The following is a 22,567-nucleotide window of genomic DNA, read 5'->3' as shown; positions in this document are numbered from 1 at the left end:
ATGCAAAAGGCCTAACAGGGAAGGCAAATGAAATCAGGACATGGTTAGAAACATAGGACTGGGATATCATAGCAATTACAGAGATGTGGCTCAGGGATGGGCAGGACAGGCAGCTTGAAGTTCCAGGATATAAATGCTATAGGAAGGATAGAATGGGAGGCAACAGAGGAGAGGGAGTGGCATTTTTGATAAGGTATAAAATTATGGCTATACTTAGGGAGGATATTCTTGGGAATACATCCAGGGAAGTTATTTGGATTGAAGTGAGCAATAAGAAAAGGATGATTACCTTATTGAGATTGTACTATAGACCTTCCAACAGTCAGTGGGAAATTGAGAAACAAATTTATAAGGAGATTTCAGTTATCTGTAAGAATAATAGGGTGGAAATGGTAGGGGATTTTTACTTTCCAAAAATAGTCTGGGACTGCCATAGTGTTAAGGGTTTAGATGGAGTGGAATTTGTTAAATGTGTACAAGAAAAGTTTCTGAATCAGTATGTGGATGTACCTATTAGAGAAGATGCAAAACTTGATCTACTCTTGGGAAATAATGCAGGGCAAGGTGACTGAGGTGTCAATAGGGGAGCACTTTGGGACCAGCAATTGTAACTTTATTAGTTCTAAAATAATGACGAGAAAGGATAGACAGTATCTAAAAGTTGAAGTTCTGAACTAGAAGAAGGCCAATTTTGACAGAATTAAGCAAAAACTTTCGAAAGCTGATGGGGGGAAAATGTTCGCAGGTAAAGGGGCAGCAGGAAAATGGGAAGCCTTCAGAAATGAGATAAAGTGAGTCCAGAGACTATGTTCCTGTTAGGGTAAAAGGCAAGGCTGGTAATGAATGGTAGATGACTGGCGAAGTTGAGGTTTCGGTCAAGTCAAAGAAAGAAGCATATGTCAGGTATAGACAACAGGAATTGAGTGAATCCTTAGAAGAGTGTAAGAGCAGTAGAAATATACTTAAGAGGAAAATTGGGAGGGTAAAAAGGGGACATGAGATAGTTTTGGCAAATAAGGTTAAGGAAAATCCAAAGAGGTTTTATAAATACATTAAGGACAAAAGGATAACTAGGGAGAGAATAGGATCCCTCAAAGGTCAGCAAGGCAGCCTACGTTTGGAACGGTGGAAGATGAGAGAGATGCTAAATGGGTATTTTACATCAGTGTTTACTGTGGAGGGAAGGACATGGAAGATACAGAATGTGGAGAAATAGATGGTGACATCTTGAAAAATACCTATGTTACAGAGGTGGCGGTGCTGATGTCGTGGAACGCATAAATGTGGATAAATCCCCAGGACCTGATCTGGTATATCCTAGAAATCTGTTGGAAGCTAGGGAAGTAACTGCTGGGCCTCTTACTGAGATATTTGGATTATTGGTAGCCACAGGTGAGATGCCTGAAGACGGGAGGTTGGCTAACATGGTGCCACCATTCAAGAAAGGTTGTAAGGAAAAGCCAGCGAACTGTAGACCAGTGAGCCTGATGTTGGTGGGCAGGTTGTTGGAGGGAATCCTGAGGAACAGGATTTACATGTACTTGGATAGGCAAGGAACTATTAGAGATAGTCAACATGGCTTTGTGATTGGTAAATCATGTCTCACTAACTTGATTACGTTTTTTGAAGAAGTAATGAAGGGGATTGATGATGGCAGAGCGGTGGACGTGAGCTTCAGTAAGGCGTTTGACAAAGGTCCTCATGGTAGACTGGTTAGCACAGTTAGATCATATGGAATTCAGGGAGAATGAGCCATTTGGATACAGCACTAGCTCAAAAGTAGAGAACAGGTTGGTGGTGGAGGGTTGCTCTTCAGATTGGAGGCCTGTGACCAGTGATACAAGGATCGGTGCTGGGTCCAGTACTTTTCATTATTAGTATAAATGATTTGAATATGAACATAAGAGATATGGTTAGTAAGTTTGCAGATGACACCAAAATTGGAGGTGCCAAAATTGCAGTGAAGAAGATTTTCTCAGAGTACAACAGGATCTTGATCAGATGGGCCAATGGGTCAAGAAATGGCAGATGGAGTTTAACTTAGATAAATGTAAGGTGCTGCATTTTGGAAAGGCAAGTCAGGGCAGGACTTATACACTTAATGATGACATCCTGGGGAGTGTTGCTAAACAAAGTGACCTTGGAGTGCAGGTACATAGTTCCTTGCAAGTGGAGTCTCAGATAGATAGGATAGTGAAGAAAGCATTTAGTGTGCTTTCCTTTATTAGCCAGAGCACTGAGTATAAGGGTTGGGAGGTCATGTTATGGCTGTACAGGACATTGGTTAGGCCACTTTTGGAATTTTGTGTGCAATTCTGTATGAAGGATGTTGTGAAACTTGAAAGGGTTCAGAAAAGATGTATAAGTTTGTTGCAGGGTTGGAGGATTTGAGATATAGGGAGATGTTAAATAGGCTGGGGCTGTTTTCTGTGAGGCATCAGAGGCTGAGGGGTGACCTTATAGAATTTTATAAAATCATAAGGGCGTGGATAGGGTAACTAGGCAAGGTCTTTTCCCTGGGTTGGGGAGTCCAGAACTAGAGGGCATAGGTTTAGGGTGAGGGGGAGATATTTAAAAGGGACCTAAGGGGCAACTTTTTCACACAAAATGTAGTGCGTGTATGGAATGAAATGCCAGAGGAAATAGTAGAGGCTGGTATAATTACAATATTTAAAAGGCATTTGGATGTGTAAATGAATAGGAAGGGTTTAGAGAGATATGGGCCAAGTGTTGACAAATGTGACTAGATTAATTTAGGATACCTGTTTGACATAGCCAAGTTGGACCGAAGGATCTGTTTCTGTGCTGTATATTTCTATGTCTCGATGACTCTACCAGGAGAAGCTCAGAATGTGGAGTTGAAGCAGTAATCATGTCAGCCATAGTCTAATTGAATGGTGGAGCATTGTCAAAAGGCTGAATGCCTTGGTCCTGCTTCTAATTCATATGCTTGTATCATGTACAGAATCATTCTGCTAGCCTATCATCAAATCTGTATATTAAACATCTTTGTAAACAATAACAAATTAAATCATACTATGTGCTCGCCCAGGAGTACAACTTAATTTCTGTTTGCTGAGATGGTGTAATGGTCTTTGAGAAAGCAATACAACCATGACCTCAGCTGGACAGTTCATAGAATATTTAACATTTAAAAAAAGCATTGTTCAGCCCATTGTGTAAGTGTAGGTTCTGTTCTGAATGTTCTGTCTTCTGGCCACCATCCCTCCTCCTGTCAGTGGAAACAGATTCTCCCCATTTAATCTATCAAAAGGCTTCATAATTTTAAACACAGCCATTAAGTTGTTGTTAATCTAAGTACAACTCTTCTAGGAGAATGTGAGGACTGCAGATGTTGGAAATCAGAGCTGAAAATGTGTTGCTGGAAAAGCGCAGCAGGTCAGGCAGCATCCAAGGAGCTTTCCTGAAGAAGGGCTCATGCCCAAAACATCAATTCTCCTGCTCCTTGGATGCTGCCTGACCTGCTGCGCTTTTCCAGCAACACATTTTCAACCTAAGTACAACCTCAATTTTTCAATTCTCTCCTCATGACACAAATCATTGTAAAAACAACTTTTCTAGATACAAAGTAGCATTCAGGCAACATTTCTACACAACTTAGTTCTACCCAAGTCATCTCTGCAATCTTGAGTGTTCCATTAACTGATCTGATCTGACTCTGCTGTTGGGAAGATGAGATAGAAGACTCACAAAGGCTCCAGTGGGGAACAATTGTGCCTAAAATACAACCTTAAGCTTCTAATTAATATTTACTGAGTACCCAAAAATAGATCCATCTTTAGCTCAGTGTTTCTGCAGGTCAGCTTCCTGCATCTGTTAACAAATACTTTGGATCTTCATTTTATGCACTCATACAGTATTCTGTACAGTCATGCTATGACCATTAACTTTAGCTTAGAATCCTTCTTATGGTTTGTCATCTTAAAATTAACTTGCTTTCACTTTGGCATTGTAACTAAAGTCTAAAAGAATAAAAAAGAAAAAGATAGAAATAAAGCAGAAACATTTTAGAAACATAACAGATCTGAGCTCAGCTAATAGAAAAAGAGCAAGTAATGTTCTTGGTTTAACAATGAGCTTCATACTGGTCCATTGTGCTATATGATTAGTGTGACAGATGCCAGAAGTAATGTATAATTAAAAAGTAGTACCTGTACATATTTAATGGTTCCAAATAAAAGGGCATGAATATAGTCAAGCTGGGGATGTAATGCATTCAAAAACACTTGATTCTTCTTTTAGATGTTTCACCTGTATGGTAATAACTGACTGTTACACTCTTCCAGGGAGAAATGGGCCCAATGGGATTGCCAGGATTAGAAGGTCCACCAGGAAAAAAGGTACCTCTCTCCCTCTTTTCCTTTTTTCCTTTCTCTACCTCTCAAACCTTATTTTATCATTGTATTTTTTTTTCCAGTTTTCTCTCTTTTTACCTTTCCTTCTTCTGATTGTCTAACGTTGTGCTATGATGTTGATTTCCTTTGAGTAGCTAATACAACTGCCCATGCTTCATACATATGACATCAGAGTCAAGAAACCCTTTGCTCATGAACATTGACACATTCACTCTCCAACAGGTGTCCCCAGATCAACAAGGAGTAGGCTGTTTCCTCCCATTCTCTAGAACATGGTAGATCTATTCGATGGTCATTATTAGCAAGGTTTGAATTCACTGAGATTAATTGAGAAGGAACATGGGGCCTTTTGTAAAATGAGGCTAAACGTAACTTTCCGATTCTGGTATTAACTCCACTACCCTGCCAGTCCCGATAAATTTTGATTCCGTTGTTGATCAAAATCCTTGAGTCAATGACCCAGCCACCCCATGTTCTGTCTGGAAGAGATTGTAGTAATTAAGGATCATCTGAGAGAAAACATTCCCGATTTTAATCTTAACTGGGAGACATCTTATTCTGTCCCCTAGAAAAAGATTCCCCAACGAGGGGAATCATTCTCCCAGCATCTATCCTGTCAAGTTCCCTTACAATCTAAAATAATTTTAAAAATTCACCTCTCACTCTTCTAGACTCCAATAACTATAGGCCTAACTTGTCCAACTTTTCTTTATAAGACAACCCTCACATCTCAAGAATCAGTTCAGTGAATCTTCTTTCAAATGCTTCTAGAGTAATTAAATCCCTCTTTAAGTGATGGGGCCAAATATATACAGGGCAACCTCCATATCTACTGATCCGGTTTCTGTGGTTTCAGTTACCTGCGGTTTACCATGGCCTGAACATATTGCAGGGAACATGCCAGAACCAGAGACCAAGGCGTTGCTGGGAAGGTAAATTACCCATTTAAATGAATGGGTTTGCCCCTATCCGGGGTTTCGGGCTTCCACGGTAGGTCTTGGAATATATCCCCCATGAGTACGGGGGGACTACTGTACACAAATGTGTCTCATCAAGGACCTGTAGAGCTGTAGCAACATGTTTACTTACAAGTTTGAACATTACAATTTTGATAACACTCATGAGCAATTGTGATAGAGGCTCAGTAAATGTGTTGTACTCCTGTTGTTCAATGGACTGATAAACACAAACTGGGTGTTTCTCTGAGGATTTGTCACTTATTTGTACAATCTTGTTTTGATGTAATTCTAGGGAGATCCAGGAATGCCAGGACCACCAGGTCCCCAAGGACTGACTGGCCCACAGGTGAATATTTGAAAGGAAGGTGGATAGTAGTGATGAATTTATATGTGGAAAAATGATATAATCAAATTTCAAACTGCTGCCTAACTGCTATTGGCATTAGATTATTCAATATTCTGTGAGTTCATTCACCATTAAGTTTCATCAGCTTTCTGTTCAAAATAAGACAGTTTAAACAATACAACTGTTCCAACAGAAAATAGTTCAAACCATGCAACTTGGAATCAATTTAGGGTAAAGATTGTTCCTCTGTGTTTCTAAGAAACATCAGGTCTGTTGTTATTCTTTTGGAGTTTAACCATTGATTGTGCATACAATTACATCATATAATTGGCCCTGAGTCCATGGGCTGGATGTTATGGATCCCATCCAGGTGGTACAGGTTAGGGAGAGGAATATGTAAAATGTGTGGGTGCCTTGACCACAACCTTCATGCCCGACCTGACCTGATTTCTCTCAATACGGGGCAACCCAGGTAACCTGAGGCTGTTGCAGGCTCTCAATCTACCTTCGAATGTTGGTCAATAACAGGTGGGTGAGAGTAAGAAGACTTTTTGTTTACAACTTTACTGAAAAGGTTTTGAAGGACGGATGGTCACATCATTTGTGTGGAGCCAGTGTGATTCAGGGGTGCCCCCACCTACATGACATTGCTTGATTTTACTCCTAATAACCTGGTTTCTAAAGACTACCCCCTACGTTTTTGAGAGTGCAAGTCCAGTCATCAGTCTATTCATGCCCCCTCCTCATACCCCTACCTTGTTTTATTATTGAAGGCCAAGCTTAATAAACATTAGTCAGTCTGGAAATTACTTTTCTTCAAGGGGGTGTTTGGGAACAATGTGAGCAGTACCACCCTCCTCAACCCTCCCATATACTCCAGCTGTTACTCTGGAGTTTAGCACTTGCCCCTGATGTGAATTATTAGTCAATAGTCTGCTATCAAAGTCTGCCTTTATGGGGAACATTTTGAAGAGGATGGTGCACTTTGGGCAAAGAGTACTATAGGATTAATTGAAACTCCTTCAGAGAAGTATGGCAGGTACAGTGAACCAAATGGACTCCTTTTGCACTGCATCATTCTGTGATCTTATGAACACGATTTCATCAAAGCAACATCATTCATCAGTAATGCAGCAACTGTAAGCAAACAGTAAATATTTTAGTTTATCACACTGAAGGCATTGTTTTTTTCAATTGCTACTTCATTCTAGTAATAAGTAGCTCCTCAATAGAAATATCTAACAATGCTTGTTTTTATTCTTTCTTTATAAAAGGGGAAACCTGGTCTTCCTGGTCAGCCAGGGCCAATTGGTGCAACAGGCGAACCAGTGAGTTCAATTCATATTGTTATATCTTTTCATATTATCCAGCATTTGGAAAGTAAAGTTTCATTTTGCCTCTGTATTGGTAGGGATTGAAAGGGGATAGAGGACCGTTGGGAGAAACTGGCTATCCTGGACCAGAAGGACCCCCTGGTGCTCCAGTATGTATCAAACTGATTTCTTAATTAGGAATTTACTTGTCATAATGCATGTAGTGATACTCATAGGCTATAGATAACTATCTGCTCAGTGATGGGTATGGAAATTCAATATGTTATGTTTATTTCTGCTAGTAGAAGCTTTTCCTTGGTTTTTCGTCTCATTTCCCTCATATTTATAATATAAGTGCTAAGTACTACATTTTCCTTTCATTTACCATCTGCTTGTGGCAAATGTGGGTGCCAACTCAAGAATCATTTAGGGAAAAACTGAATCAGTATTATATTATGTTAAATCTTTTGGCTGTCTTTATCAGGTAAGCTATAATTCACTGGGATCAGTAAGGTATGGTGATCCTGCACTCCACTACCCCAACGTCCAGCCCAGATTCTTGCTATATAACTAGCTATATAAGCTAAGGAACAATATCTCTCCATTAGATATCTCACAGAGAAGATTGTTTTGACCTCCCTACCCCTCTCTGCCTCCGAACATTTAAAACACTCATTCAAACCTACCTTTTTGACTAAGCTTTTGATTGTTTGACCCTAAATTCCTAACATTTGTAGTGCCATACTTTCTTAGAATAATGCTGCTGGGTAACTGGCTGTCCTTGGTAAAAGGCTCAGTGACAGGATTTGCAGATCTGGAAGTGGCACTACCTGTACATCTGTCAAGGTTAGAATGGTCTTCTGAGAGGCTGGCTTGTTCCACCAACACTCTGTCTGATCACAAACTTAAAAAAAGTCTTTAGTTGTAAATGCCGTAAAATTCTCCCTTGAAGGAGTAGCAGTTGAACGCAAGGACATTGCAATATTTCAAGAATGCATGTAAGTCTCATGATGAGGCTCAAGCTGCCTGTGCTGATCATCTAACACCTTATTGATTGTTGGGGAGGGTTTAAACCTGACCTACAATAGACAAGGAACATGGTGAAGCATTAGAAACAAACATCAAAATGCACAAAGGATTGGGAGTTGCATTTAAGACTTGAATACAGGAGTTGGGAGGTCATGTTGTGGCTGTACATGAAATTGGTTATGCCACTGTTGGAATATTGCGTGCAATTCTGGTCTCCTTCCTATCAGAAAGATGTTGTGAAACTTGAAAGGGTTCAGAAAAGATTTACAAGGATGTTGCCAGGGTTGGAGGATTTGAGCTACAGAGAGCGGCTGAACAGGCTGGGGTTGTTTTCCCTGGAGCATCAGAGACTGAGGGGTGACCTTATAGAGGCTTACAAAATTATGACGGACATGGATAGGGTAAATAGGCAAAGTATTTTCCCTGGGTCGGGGATTCCAAAACTAGAGGGCATAGGTTTAGGGTGAGAGGGGAAAGATACCTACGGGGAGGGGAGACCTACGGGGCAACTTTATCACACAGAGGGTGGTACATGTTTGGAATGAGCTGCCAGAGGAAGTGGTGGAGGCTGGTACAATTGCAACCTTTAAGAGGCATTTGAATGGATATATGAACAGGAAAGGTTTGGAGGGATATGGGCCAGGTGCTGGCAGGTGGGACTAGATTGGGTTGGGATATCTAGTCGGCATTGATGGGTTGGACCGAAAGGTCTGAACATCTCTATGATTCGCGTAAGAGATGAGGATGTTAGACAAGTGGGAATGCAATCATATATAAATTCAGTGTGCAGTGCATGAATGTTAACAAATAAAGCAGGGTAAAAGAAAGGTTGGTAAGCTTCAGATACTCATAACTGCATTGGAAAGCAAGAACAATGAAACAGAAAAGTTTAATGTTAAATAGACATCATATTGATAATCCCAAAGAATGTGTGAGTGTGCTGAAAGAACATCTAAATTTGTACATTTTTCTGAACTGTGACATATTCACAGCATTCAGTTAGAGATATTGACTTTGAAATGCACCCTCATAATTAGGAAGCATCTTTCATGTATCTTCTCACAGCTATGCTGCTTGGGTCAGTGGTCGATCTTTTGGAAGGGATTTGGATATATATATATACCCTGTGCTTTATCATTGCAGTGGCTTTGGGCTGATGGGGCTGGAGCTAATGTTGCACACAAAATTCATTCCTACTTTTATTAATGTCACCAGCCGGATTCATAGCTGTTCACGAGGTCTGTTTCCTTTTTATCTCCCAACAGGGGAAAACTGGAGGACGTGGCTTCCCAGGTTCCCAGGTAAGCAAACCAGAAGAACATTCCAGGGTTCCTGATCATTTTCTTTTTTTTTGCTGCTCCATCGTCTGTCTCTTCATGCCATATAAAATGAATAGATTCCTGGTAGTAATTGTATAAGTTTTACAATTAACACTAATGGTTATTTGTACAACATTAGACATTAAATAATACTTTATTTGTCTTATTTAATTGTAGGGTTCACCAGGGTACAAAGGAGACCGTGGACCCAAGGGTGAACGGGTAAGTTGTTGAGTAAAACATTATTCTTTTAAAAAAAAAACAAACATCAAGTTAACTATGTCTTACGTGCTAATTGCCATCTGATACATATGGCAACATATGAGGACGCTTGGTGTAGGCAGGATCAGCTAGACAGTCCCGTACTCAAAGTCCAATGACCTTTTCACTCATACTCTTCAAGTTTAGATGCACAAAGCAGCCACTTGGTGGAGGGTTTATTTAGACACTTTTGGAGTTATGGCTCAAAGGAAATTATTGCTGTTAAGGAAGAAACATAAGGTGAAAATTGATGACAAAAAGAATAGTTTCCATACATTAGACAATGTGTTTATTTGCGAAAGGGTTAATTCTGAGAAGTACATGAAGTTCCGCCCAGTATGATGCTGTCATAACATTTTGGGTGGAGGGATTGATCTCAATCTTGAAAGAGGCGAACTATGCACAGATCTACTGTCTCCTTATAGTCTTAGTCAAAAAACCTATGTTAGCAGTATAACTTGTACCTAACTATGATCATGCAATAAACTGCATCCTATTTACGGCAAGAGCTTCTTCTGCTTAGACTATCCAGTGCTTTTCCTCTAACCTAATTGACAAAGCAGTCTCTGTAAATCCAACTGAAAGGTGAATGTTGCAGCAAGGCTGTTTTATGGTGAGTAAGAGACCAGTTAGCTCACACCAATATGGCAAGCAGTGGTGAGGGATTCATCACATGAAATGGTGATATTGACGAGAATTCATTAAACAAACCACACACCCAGCAATAAAGCCAAAACCAGACTGAGAAATTATTATAATGATTCTCTGATTCTATAAATAAGATTTGATTGCACCTTTCTGCTCAGATAAAATGCAATGATGAAGTTAGTATTTACTGGGTGCATAGATAAGATGTTGCCGGGTGATAGAAAGTTGCAAAATGTTAAATGTAAATCCAGGTCAGAGATGGTGCAATATATCCCTGCCAAGGTTTATTACATACACACTGACAGCATGATATAGTCACTAAATAGTTTATTAGAAACACACTCACAGTGGGATATAGTTCCTCAGTGAAACAAAACTAAACCAAAAAACTGTGGATGAGGAAATCAGAAACAAAAACAAACATTGCTGGGAAAACTCAGTACGGCTGGCAGCATTTGTGGAAAGAAAGCAAACTTAAAATTTCAGTTCCAGTGAATCTTTCTCAGAAGTATGAACTCAGGTCTACTGAGTTTTCCTAGCAATTTCTGTTATATAGGTCCTCAGTGGTTTATTTGATATATACTCTCAGTGAGATGGATTGTCCTTCAGTAGTTTATTAGGTATGCATTCACAGTAAAAGACAGCATTCCTTGGTGGTTTATTGGATACAGTCTTACACTGAGATACAGTCCCTCAGTGATTTATTAGGCAGACATTCCTAGTGAGATATAAACCCTCACTGGTATTTTAGTTAAAAATCACACAACACCATGTTATAGTCCAACAGGTTTATTTGGAAGCACAAGCTTTCAGAACGCTGCTCCTTCACCACCTAATGAAGGAGCAACACTCTGAAAGCTTGTGCTTCCAAATAAACCTGTTGGACTATAACCTGGTGTTACATGATTTTTAACTTTGTACACCCCAATCCAACACTGGAACCTCCAAATCATGACTGATATTTTAGATATACACTCTCAGTGATATTGTCCCTTAGTGGTTTATAAGATTTATACATGTAATGAGAAATAGTTCCTCAATAGTTTATTTGATGTGAATGCACAGTAAGATATATTGACCCTCAGTAGTTACATAAATATATATCGATGTACAAGATATATATTCGTAGTGAAGTATCGTCACTCAGTGTTTTATTAGATCCACACTTGCAGTCAGATATTGTATCGCTCAGTGGTTTATACTCAGTGAACTGTAATTTCTCAGTGGTTCATTAAATAAAAACTTGCAGTGAAATATAGTCCCTTAGTGGTTCATTAAATTAGCACACAAAATGAGATATGATGCTCTGCAGTTTTTTTTTAAGTAGACAGTCGCAGCAAGATATGATCCCTCTTTGATCTATTAGATGCACACTGCAGTTAGATATGTTCCTCAGTGGTTTGTCAGGTACACAATTCCAAAGAAATATAGTTACTCAGAAATTTGTTCAGTTTACCTTCACAGGGAGGTACAATTCCCCTGTGACTTAGTAATTGCACACTTGCAGTGAATACAATGGCATTTATTGTATTCACTCGAATGAGTGCAATGCAAAGTTTGTAATGTCGCCCCTCAGTGCTATCTTAGGTACAGGGTACCTAGGTACAGATATTTTAAGTAATAGCGATTTTTGAAAAGATTTGTAGCTCAGATTGATGATAAGATAAATGCGAGGTGCTACATTTTGGGAAAGCAAATCTTAGCAGGACTTATAAACTTAATTGTAAGGTCCTAGGGAGTGTTGCTGAACAAAGAGACCTTGGAGTGCAGGTTCATAGCTCCTTGAAAGTGGAGTCACAGATAGATAGGATAGTGAAGAAGGCGTTTGGTATGCTTTCCTTTATTGGTCAGAGTATTGAGTACAGGAGTTGGGAGGTCATGTTGCGGCTGTACAGGAAACTGGTTGTTGGAATATTGCGTGCAATTCTGGTCTCCTTCCTGTCAGAAAGATGTTGTGAAACTTGAAAGGGTTCAGAAAGATTTACAAGGATGTTGCCAGGGTTGGAGGATCTGAGCTATAGGGAGAGGCTGAACAGGCTGGGGCTCATTTCCCTGGAGCGTCAGAGCTGAGGGGTGACCTTATAGAGGTTTACAAAATTATGAGGGGCATGGATAGGATAAATAGACAAAGTTTTATCCCTGGGGTCGGGGAGTTCAGAACTAGAGGGCATAGGTTTAGGGTGGGAGGGGAAAGATATAAAAGAGACCTAAGGGGCAACTTTCTCATGCAGAGGTGGAATGAGCTGCCTGAAGATGTGGTGGAGGCTGGTACAATTGCAACATTTAAGAGGCATTTGAATGGGTATATGAATAGGAAGGGTTTGGAGGGATGTGGGATGGGTGCTGGTAGGTGGGACTAGATTGGGTTGGGATATCTGGTCGGCATGGACGGATTGGACTGAAGGGTCTGTTTCCATGCTGTACATCTCTATGACTCTATGACTTAGCTTGTAAGTTAGCTTGTTGAGCTTGAAGGTTTGTTTTCAGTTGTTTCATCATCATACTAGGTAACATCATCAGTGAGAGTCTCTGGTAAAGCGCTGGTGGTATGTCCCGCCTCTCTATTTATAGATCTTGGTTTCTTAATGTGGGTGATGTCATTTCCGGTTCTTTTTTTTCAAGCAATGGTAGATAGTGTCCAAATCAATGTCTTTATTGGTGGAGTTCTCGTTAGAATGCCATGCTTCGAAGATTTCTCATGCGTGTCTTTGTTTTGCCTGTCCTAGGATGTGTGTGTTGTCCCAGTCAAAGCAGTGTCCTTCTTTGTCTGTACGTATGGAAATTAGTGATAGTTGGGTCATGTCTTTTGGTGGCCAGTTGGGGTTCATGTATCTTGATGGCAAGTTTCTTAACAGCAGGTGGCGATAGACCTGACCCCACGGCTATTAAACAGAATCTCATCAATTTTAACAGCACTTAAAAAATCGGCAGAATTAAACAGGACAAATTTTCAAAACATGAAACCAGATGGATCCAACACACCACGCTTCTATGGTTTACCAAAAATACACAAACCAGGGGCCCCCTCAGACCCATTGTCTCCCTACCTGGTACACCAATTACAAACTAGCTAAAAATGTCCACCATAAGCTAAAAGACCTAATGAAGATTCTCACTACTCCATTCACTCCACCCAAGAGTTCCTGAACACCATCAAAGGCACCAAGATAGAAGAGGATGAAGTAATGGTCTCCTTTGATGCTACAGCCCTTTTCACATCAATTAACATGACCTGGCCATAAAAACACTGGCATCACTACTAGGAAAACCAGGACCACAAACTTCATCAGGAAAGATAACATCCTCAAGCTAGTGGACCTGTGCTTCACCACCCACTTCACATTCAATAACAAAACCTACAAACAAGTCAATGGAACACCTATGGGATCACCAATGTCAGGACTCATAGCAGAAGCAGTAATGCAGAGTTGAGCAAGCTGCCCTCCCATCTATCCAACCCAAACTTTGGGTCTTCTACGTAGATGACACTTTTGTCATCACAAAACGGAACAAATTAGAGGAAGCCATCAACAATACAAAAGAAGAGGAGAACAACAACAGACTCCCATTTCTAGACATGCCAGTTGAACGCACAGTTAACAGAGAGCTTCAAACCAGTGTCTACAGAAAAACAACACACATGGACCAAATGCTTAACTCCAGAAGCAACCATCTGAACACCCACAAATGGAGTTGCATCAAGACATTATTTCAACGAGCTACATTACAATGCAGCACCCAAGAACTACAAAAAGCAGAAGAAAAATATTTATACATTTTAAATAAAAACAGGTATCCAATAAACAAAATCCACCAGTTCCTCAGAAACAACCCCAAACAAGCAGACACAACACAACCAAAAATTGTAGCCGCATTACCTTACATCAAAGACATATCAGAAATGACTTCCAGGCTACTCAGACCACTTGGCATCATGGTTACGCACAACCCTACCAACACACTTAAACAGCAACTAATGAACCTGAAGGATCCAATAAATACCACCAAATAAAAACGTTATTTTCAAGATACCATGCAAGAACTGTAAAAAAGCATTACATCAGACAAACTGGCAGGATACTTGTCACCAGGATACATGAACACCAACTGGCCACCAAAAAACATGACTCACTATCATTGGTTTGTATACGTACAGACAAAGAAGGACACCACTTTGACTGGGACAACACACACACACATCCTAGAACAGGTGAAACAAAGACACGCACAATTCTTAGAGGCATGGCATTCTAACCAGAATTCCATCAATAAACACATTGATTTAGACCCTATCAACCTTCTCTTGAAAAAAAGAACCGGAAATGACATTACCCACCTTAAGAAACCAAGACCTATATTTAGAAAGGTGGGACATAGTACCAGTGTTTCACCAGAGACTCTCATTGATCATGTTGCCTAGTATGATGATGAAATGTCTGAAAACAAACCTTCAAGCTCAGCAAGCTAACTTGCATACTTATACTTTACTTTGAGATACTAAATAAATAGGGCTAGCATTGGAATGCAAAGTTTAAGTTGTCCAGAATGAAAATAAGAAGTGTCTTTAAAGTACACAAGTTATATGCCATTTCCACTGAGTATGTGCATGCCAGGTTTCAGAACATGAGGCCTCACTGCCTTCACGCACTGGCCTTGCCTCCAAGAGTCCCTCCAGCTCGGCCCGTGCTCACTCTGCTGCCGCTCCAGATCCAGCCATGATTCAGCTCCCAGCTCGGCACGTGCTCACTCTGCTCCCATTCTGGGTCCAACAGTGACTCAGCTCCCAGCTCAGCCCATGCTTGCTCTGCTCCTGCTCCTTGTGGGGAGGGGCATGGTTGGGGTGGGGACAGAAAACTGCAGCCAGAGGAAAAAGAGGAAAGAAAGAGGTAAAAGACCGGGTGAGCAGAGGAACTCCAGCTAGAGTGTCTTACTCTGTTGCCATCTTAACCAGAACTATAGTGTTTCACAATGGTTTATTAGATATGCATTCAGAGTGAAGAATGGTGTCTCTTAATAGTCTATCAGATGCACGCTTACAGTGAGAGATAATGTCTCAGAGGTATATTAGATACGTATATTGTCGTGAAATCGTTTGACTCTCCATGTTTTATTAGATATATTCTTGCAATAAGTTGTAGTGTCCCTTCGAGGTTTCTTTGAAGTATAGTCACATCAAGATATAGTCCTCAAATGACTTATTAGAGTTTCACAAGCAGTGATATACATTGCCTCTCAATGCTTTATTAGATAAATACTTGCAATGAGATATAGTCTCTCAGATGTTTGTTCGGTGGACACTCTCACTGAGCTATCTGAAACTCTTGTTCTTCTCTGTCAGCCAGGGCTCCCTGATTGGACCAGATTAACAGCCCCAAGCAGGGAACTCATATTCTATGACGTCCACCTGGCTGGCCTGATTACAATCATTACATCCCTTCCCCTCTGAGTCTAAAGACATAGGCTGTTTTTTTTCTATTGTAGCTCCTCCTGCAACATTTCAGCTCCAGGCCAGGTTCCTCCAATTCTGCCTCTGATATGACATACATCGCACAGTACATCGTCTCCTGCCCCAGAGCATCTTGGAAGAATTTCATTCTCTTCTTTTAGCTGCAAAGGCATTGGGGCAGTGACATCCATCATATCCATCTTAGATTCTGAGATGTCTTCAATGCTTATTGGAAATGGAGAACCTACAGCTTTTGGAATAGTTGAAAAGCTGTCAATGAGCCAGGCATCTTTTGCATCTGTACTGCTTGTGTGTTTGCAGCTTTCATATGGTCTACATGCTTGTTCAGGACTGTCACACATACCTCAATTTATATGACACTGGACCTGACCTCATGTCAACCTGCTTCATACCCATACCATTAGACCCTGTTAATCTGGTCTAATCAGGGAGCCCTGGCTGACAGAGAAGAACAAGAGTTTCAGATAGCTCAGTGAGAGTGTCCACCGAACAAACATCTGAGAGACTATATCGCGTTGCAAGTATTTATCTAATACAGGGCCATTCCCATGGTTCCTACACCAAACTTCATCCGCTGGAATAAACTGCCCTTCTTGCTTAGCAGAGTATTATGTTTGGCATTGGTATTCCTAATGACATTTCACATTCCCCTCAAGGTTTAGGATGATTAGATTTAACTTATTGTTGAGTCTTCTCCCCATTAGCATCTCTGCTGGAGCTCTCCTTGTAGTTGTATGAGTGATGGTCCTATAATCAAATAGGAATTGGGACAGTTTTGTATCTAGTGAAGCTGTAGACCATTTCTTTAAGTCTTCCTTCAAAGCTTGGGCTGCACTTTCTGCAATACCATTGGATGATTGATGGTATGCAGCTGCCCTTATATCAAATATCATTCAGCTTTAAGAAATTCTCAAATTTCCTGCTGGTAAGTGATGGCCCATTACCTGTGACCAACACTTGCAGGAATCCATGTATTGCAAAAGATGTGTGCAGTTTTTCTATCTTCAACCCCACATTTGACAAATGAACTCAATGCATGTCCCACCATTTTGAATGTGCGCCGACAGCGATTAAGAATATTGAGCCTATGAAAGGACCTGCATACTCAACATACTATCATTCAGGGTTTATTGGGCCATTCCCATGGATGTGGGGGAACTGTTAGCAGAAGTTTTTGTTCTTTTTGGCACTCTTGAAGTTTCCCCACCTACATAGCTATGTGTGCATGCAGTCCTGGCCACCAATCCTGGAAACCCCTGGATGATTCTGGTGGAGTTCAGCCAGTATCTAGCGCTGACCTTTTTTATGGACATTCACTGTTGCTCACCATGCTGTCCACTATTGTGATCTGGTCTCTCCAGGTTCCAAAAGGCTTCAATTTGGTTGTAACGGCCCTTTGGTTTCCCTCCATAACTACCAGCTGTTGCCAGAACCAGATCTTCCTCAATCCAAAGCCTGATATTGTCAGCTGTGACCGGAGGTGTGTCCAGAAAATTTGAAACCATGAACAGACTCTTCCAGAGGCGGTTCCATATGTGGTGTATCTGCCAACACTACATGGCCATCCAGATAATATTCCAACTTGTAATTATAATCACTTACTACAGCCCTCTATGAGGTCTATTTAAATAAGGTCTGACCTCTTTAAGTAGATCTCACAGGGATTTGTGGTCCATTATTATTACAAATTTAGATCTGCAAAGAACTTCCTGACTCAAAATATGACTCCCAAATCCTCTTTCTCTATCTAGATGTATTTATGCTCTGCATTAACCAAAGTCCTGGATGCATACACTATAGGGCGTTCCTCTCCATTGGGCTGCCTATGAGTTAATGCTATACCATTAGGGGAGGAATCATATTTCACTACCAGATCTCACTTGGGACCACAGTGTGCCAACACCTCTAAAGATGATAGCTATTTCTTCACTTTCCTGAAAGCTATAACTTGGGAACGCAACCTTTTTCAAGGCTTATATCCAGCTTTATGAAGAACAACCCCTCTGCCAGCTTTGCATATAAGTCCTCTGTATGAGGAATTGGGTATTTATCCAGCTGTGAAAAGTGGTTTACCATTTATTTAAAATCCCCACAAAGGCAAATCAACCGATTAGGCTTCACAATCAGTAAAAACAAACTGGACTGGTTTGATGATTCCTAAACATTCCACTCTTCTGATTTGACCATCGAATGACCATAAATCATAGAATCCTACAGTGTGCACAGACAGGCCATTTGACTGATCGAATCCACACTAACTCTCTGAAGAGCAACCCACCAGTCCCTTGCTTTATCCCTGTAATACCACATTTCCATGGCCAATCCACCTAACCTGCACATCTTTGGACTGTGGGATGAAACCAAAGCACCCAAAGGAAACGCACATAGACAGTCACTTCAGGATGGAATCGAACCTGGATGCCTGACAGGCCTTGCAGAATCATGCAATTGTTTCCTGATCAACATTCAAGGTGATCTTGTTTCCTTTGATGATACCTAGACATTCCTGAAAAACGTCCAGGTATTTAGTGAGGCATTCACTCAGGCAGCCATTTTCTAATCAAAAAATGTTGAGCTACTCTGAGTGAATCTTTCTCAACCAATTTTGCTACACCAAGCCTTTTACTACAATCAGTGGTATCTGAACCAGCTGCTTCTCGTAAAGACCAGAACTGAAGTTATACCCTTAATTTGTAATGGTTCCTCAGTAAAGGTTATCATTCTAGCCAAGGTCTTGTGTAAACTTTAGGGTTGGAGTCCGTGCGAATTTTGTCAAAGACTGTTTTTGCAATTACTGAAATGGCTGCACAGTATAGCCCTCCATTAGAACTGGGTGACCATTTAACCAGACTTTTAATTTTATTCATTCTGATTTGAATGTTGCTAAACAATTTAACTGTTCCAAACCAGATGTAAGTGAACTTTCCAGGATGTGCACTCTCCTGAATACCATTCTATGAGTTCTCTTCCTCAGTTTAGGTCTGTGGAAATCTTTTGCTGTCTCAAATCCACATACCAGCAGTAGGTACAATGCCTTGCTGGCCCAGATCCTGAAGAAAATTTTAACCATTTGGCCAAGGCTTGGCTTTGTTTTTGGGTTTTGCTGTGGGCTGACCTAGAGTCCTCCATTCAGGATATGCAATGAGTGAGGCTATGCAATTGTCTTCAGTCAAGTGGTGTTTCCCAAGCTCAGTCAGCCTGATGAGTGTGTCCATCTCCATCAGAACACTGTAATTCATATACTCCCCTTGCCACATTTTCAAATGGTAAAGCCAGTTGTAGTACCTGTTCGGCGTCCAGCTGGACTTCAGCTAGTATGTGCTTTGCATGGTTACATCATTAATCGGTTAAACCATAGTTACATGCATCTGCCAGTGAGCTTAACTTAGTCAAAATTCCTGATACAGTTTCACAGATTCTCAAATTGCTGAGTAAAACTGATAGTGTCTCAGAATTGGAGGAGGTTTATGGTCATATTATCCCTGAACTAAATCCAACAACTCTTGAAAGGTTTTAGTATCACATGCCTCAGGGAATCTAAGCCTCCTAATAAACAAAAAAGCTGCAGATCTACAAGCTGTCAGAAGAATTACTTGTTGTTTTTCATAAATGTCATTTACCCAGAAAAAGTACTGCATTCTTACCACATACTGGGCCCAGACTTCAATGGCAGGATCGAACATGTCAAGCTTCCTAAATAATAGAATGATGCCCGAAAAGCTTGCCCCCAACTCAAAGACGACTGGTCTGGGTGCATTTCTTCAGGGGTATGCTTTTCTCTTGTCACTACTGTTATTGCTTCACGGAGGCCAATATTCCATTGCCAAGTCATCCTTTATTTACATGTGGAAAGTCCTAGACACTGATCCTGGTCCCTCAAAACCAGCTCTCAAAGTGAACAGGATGTCTGACACTCATGTTCTTAGCTGATTTGATTTGTTTGGATTTGATTTGAATTCTTGTCATGTGTACAGGTACACTGAAATGCTTTGTTTGCGAACAGTACAGACAGATCATTGTCAGAAAGGATATACAGATCAGAGGGTGAAAAAAACATTTGGACAGCATAAGGCATACAGGTTCCACTGCACAGGACGTGTGCTAGACAATATCAACATTAAGAAGGAGAAAGTGAGGATTGCAGATACTGGAGCGTTATAAGAGTCCAGAGTGTGTTGCTGGGAAAGCATTGCAGGTCAGGCAGCATCCGAGGTGCAGGAGAATCAACTTTTCAGGCATAAGCTCTTCATCAGGAATGAGGCTCATGGGCCGGGAAGTGGTGCTGGGGGGAGGATACCTGAGAAAGTGATAGATGGATGAAGGTGAGAGAGAAGGTGATAAGTGAGGGGGTGTGTGGCGTGATGGACAGGTCCTGAGAGCACTGCCATGTTGGAGGCTTGGGACTGGGATAATGTGGGGGAGGGGGAATGAGGAAGCTATTGAAATCCACATTTATCCCGTATGGTTGCAGGGTCCCAAGGTGGAATATGACGCATTCTTCTTCCAGGCATCGGAGGAGGCCCAGGACCTGCATGTCCTTGACGGAATGGGAAGGGGAGTTGAAATGTTTAGCCACGGGGTGGTGGGGTTGGTGGGTGTGGGTGTCCCAGAGATATTCTCTGAAACCGTCTGCAAGAAGGCATCCTGTCTCCCTGATGTAGAGGTGACCACACCAGGTGCGATGGATGCAATAGATGACATTGGTAGGGGCACAGGTAAATTTCTGATGGATGTGGAAGGACCCCTTGGGGCCTTGGATGGAGGTGAGTGGTGTGGCGTAGGTGCAGGCTTTGCTCTTCCTGTGGTGGCAGGGTAAGATTCCAAGAGTGGGGTGTGGGCTAATGGGGGGGTGTTGACCTGATGAGGGAGTTGCGGAGGGAATAGTTTCTCTGGAGTGCTGATAGGGGTAGGGAGGAAAATGTATCTTTGGTGGTGGGGTCTGTTTGGAGGTGGTGGAAGTGGCGGAGAATGATGCGATGTATGTGGAGGTTGGTGGGGTGGAAGGTGAGGACCAGGACGGGGGTGGGGTGGATGGCTTCTGTCCTTGTTGTGTTGGGAGGTGTGGGGTTCAAGGGCAGCGGTGTGTGAAGTGGAGGAGATGCGCTGGAGGGCATTGTCAACTATGTGGGAAAGGAAGTTGCGATCATGGAAGAAAGAAACCATCCAGGATTTTCTGAGGTGGAATTGGTCATCCTGGGAACAGATGCGGTGGAGGCAGAGGAATTGGGAATAAGTGATGGTGCTTTTAGAGGAGGTAAGGTGGGAGGAGGTATAGCCTAGGTAGCTGTGGGAGTTGGTGTGCTTGTAGTAGATGTCTTGTAGTAGTAATATCAGCATTAACATGATAAGCATTATTTGAAGTTAGAGAGTCTATTCGTCAGTCTAATAAAACAGATAAGAAACTGTTCTTGAACCAGCTGGTGCATGTGTTCAAGCTTCTGTATCTTGTGTCTGACAGAAGAGAATATAGGAGAGCATTTCCGGGGGGATGGGTCTTTGATGATGCTGGCAGAATTTTTGTGGCAACAGGACATGTACATAGAGTCCATAAATGGGAGGTTAGTTTCCATGATGGCTTGGGCCAGTCACACAAATTCTTATGGTCCTGGGCAGAGCAGTGGCTGTACCAGACCATTATACAGCCAGACAGTATGCTTTTTATCATATATCTGTAAAAGTTAATGAGGGTCCTTATGAACATGCCAAATTTCCTGAACCACTCGCATCAATGTTGGAATTCCAGGTCAGGTTGTCAGTTATCATCACTCCTAGGAACTTGATGCTCTCAATCCTCTCCACTCTGTTGGTGTAGATGGGAGAATGTTCTCCTCCTTTCTTTCTGACATCAAAAATTAGTTCCTTAGTTTTACTGACATTGACAGAGAGGTTATTATCATAGCAGCATATCACCAAGGCCTCTATCTCCTTCCTGTATTCTGATCAACATCTCTTGGTGCTCAGACATGGTGACCCTGGTCAGCCATTGCTTCCCAGATCTGGAATACCTCAAAGTAAAATGCCATCTCTACCATCTGCCATGCTAGTTCACATCCATAATCCTGACAGAAGTCTACATATCACTCTATGTGGATGTGAAGAATGTCCTGGATGAAATTTACACCACTACAAACACTCTGGCCTTATTCATCATGGCTGGCCAATTCAACCAAGTCAACTCAAGTGTTTACTGTCAAAATATCATCAACACATCTCCTGCCCCACAATAAGATCGAACTTCCTGGACCACTGCTACACAACTGTGAAAGACAGGAGGGTTCCCTCCCAGTTGGGGAACACTTCAGTGGTCCAGGACATTCAGCTTCGGGTGACCATCTGCCAAGGTGGACTTCGGGACAGGCAGCAGAGGAAAGTGGCCGAGCAGAGGCTGATAGCTAAGTTCGGTACCCATAGGGAGGGCCTCAACCGGGACCTTGGGTTCATGTCACTATACAGGTGACCACCATTGCACTACACACACACACAGATATTCCTACACACACGCACTCTCACATACTCACAGACACTTGTACACACAGACGCGCACACAGACACCCACACACACCCTTATAGACACACGCTCCCACACTCACACATGCACCCCCTCACAGACTTAAGACACTCTGCCCTCACTACACACACGCACATACACTTTCTCACACTCACAACCCCCAACCCAGACAGACAGACAGACAGACGCACACAGACAGACAAAGACCCACATGCACACATGTATTTTGTGGGGTGAATTTGTACTTGCAGAGTTACATTACACTTTGCTCAAAAACTGCATACATTCATGTAGAACTCTGAGCTCAAAAACTGCATGAATTTATGTAAAACTCTGTTATC

At 41.6% G+C, this 22,567-nt stretch overlaps 1 protein-coding gene across 1 annotated transcript in view; it reads left to right on the top strand.

The window, feature by feature from the left end:
* LOC132835750 (collagen alpha-1(XIX) chain-like) overlaps nt 1-22,567 on the top strand; it is a 178,982-nt gene that overhangs the window by 110,557 nt on the left and 45,858 nt on the right. Inside the window, exons 30-35 of the mRNA XM_060854846.1 lie at nt 4,308-4,361; nt 5,628-5,681; nt 6,956-7,009; nt 7,093-7,164; nt 9,289-9,324; nt 9,520-9,564. Coding sequence (XP_060710829.1) covers nt 4,308-4,361; nt 5,628-5,681; nt 6,956-7,009; nt 7,093-7,164; nt 9,289-9,324; nt 9,520-9,564 — 315 coding nt within the window. The remainder of the gene's footprint in view (nt 1-4,307; nt 4,362-5,627; nt 5,682-6,955; nt 7,010-7,092; nt 7,165-9,288; nt 9,325-9,519; nt 9,565-22,567) is intronic.

This window comes from Hemiscyllium ocellatum, chromosome 3, assembly GCF_020745735.1.
Source record: "Hemiscyllium ocellatum isolate sHemOce1 chromosome 3, sHemOce1.pat.X.cur, whole genome shotgun sequence".
Classification (NCBI taxonomy): Eukaryota; Metazoa; Chordata; class Chondrichthyes; order Orectolobiformes; family Hemiscylliidae; genus Hemiscyllium; species Hemiscyllium ocellatum.
The sequence above is the reverse complement of the archived record's forward strand: the minus strand, read 5'-3'. Positions and strand labels throughout refer to the sequence as shown.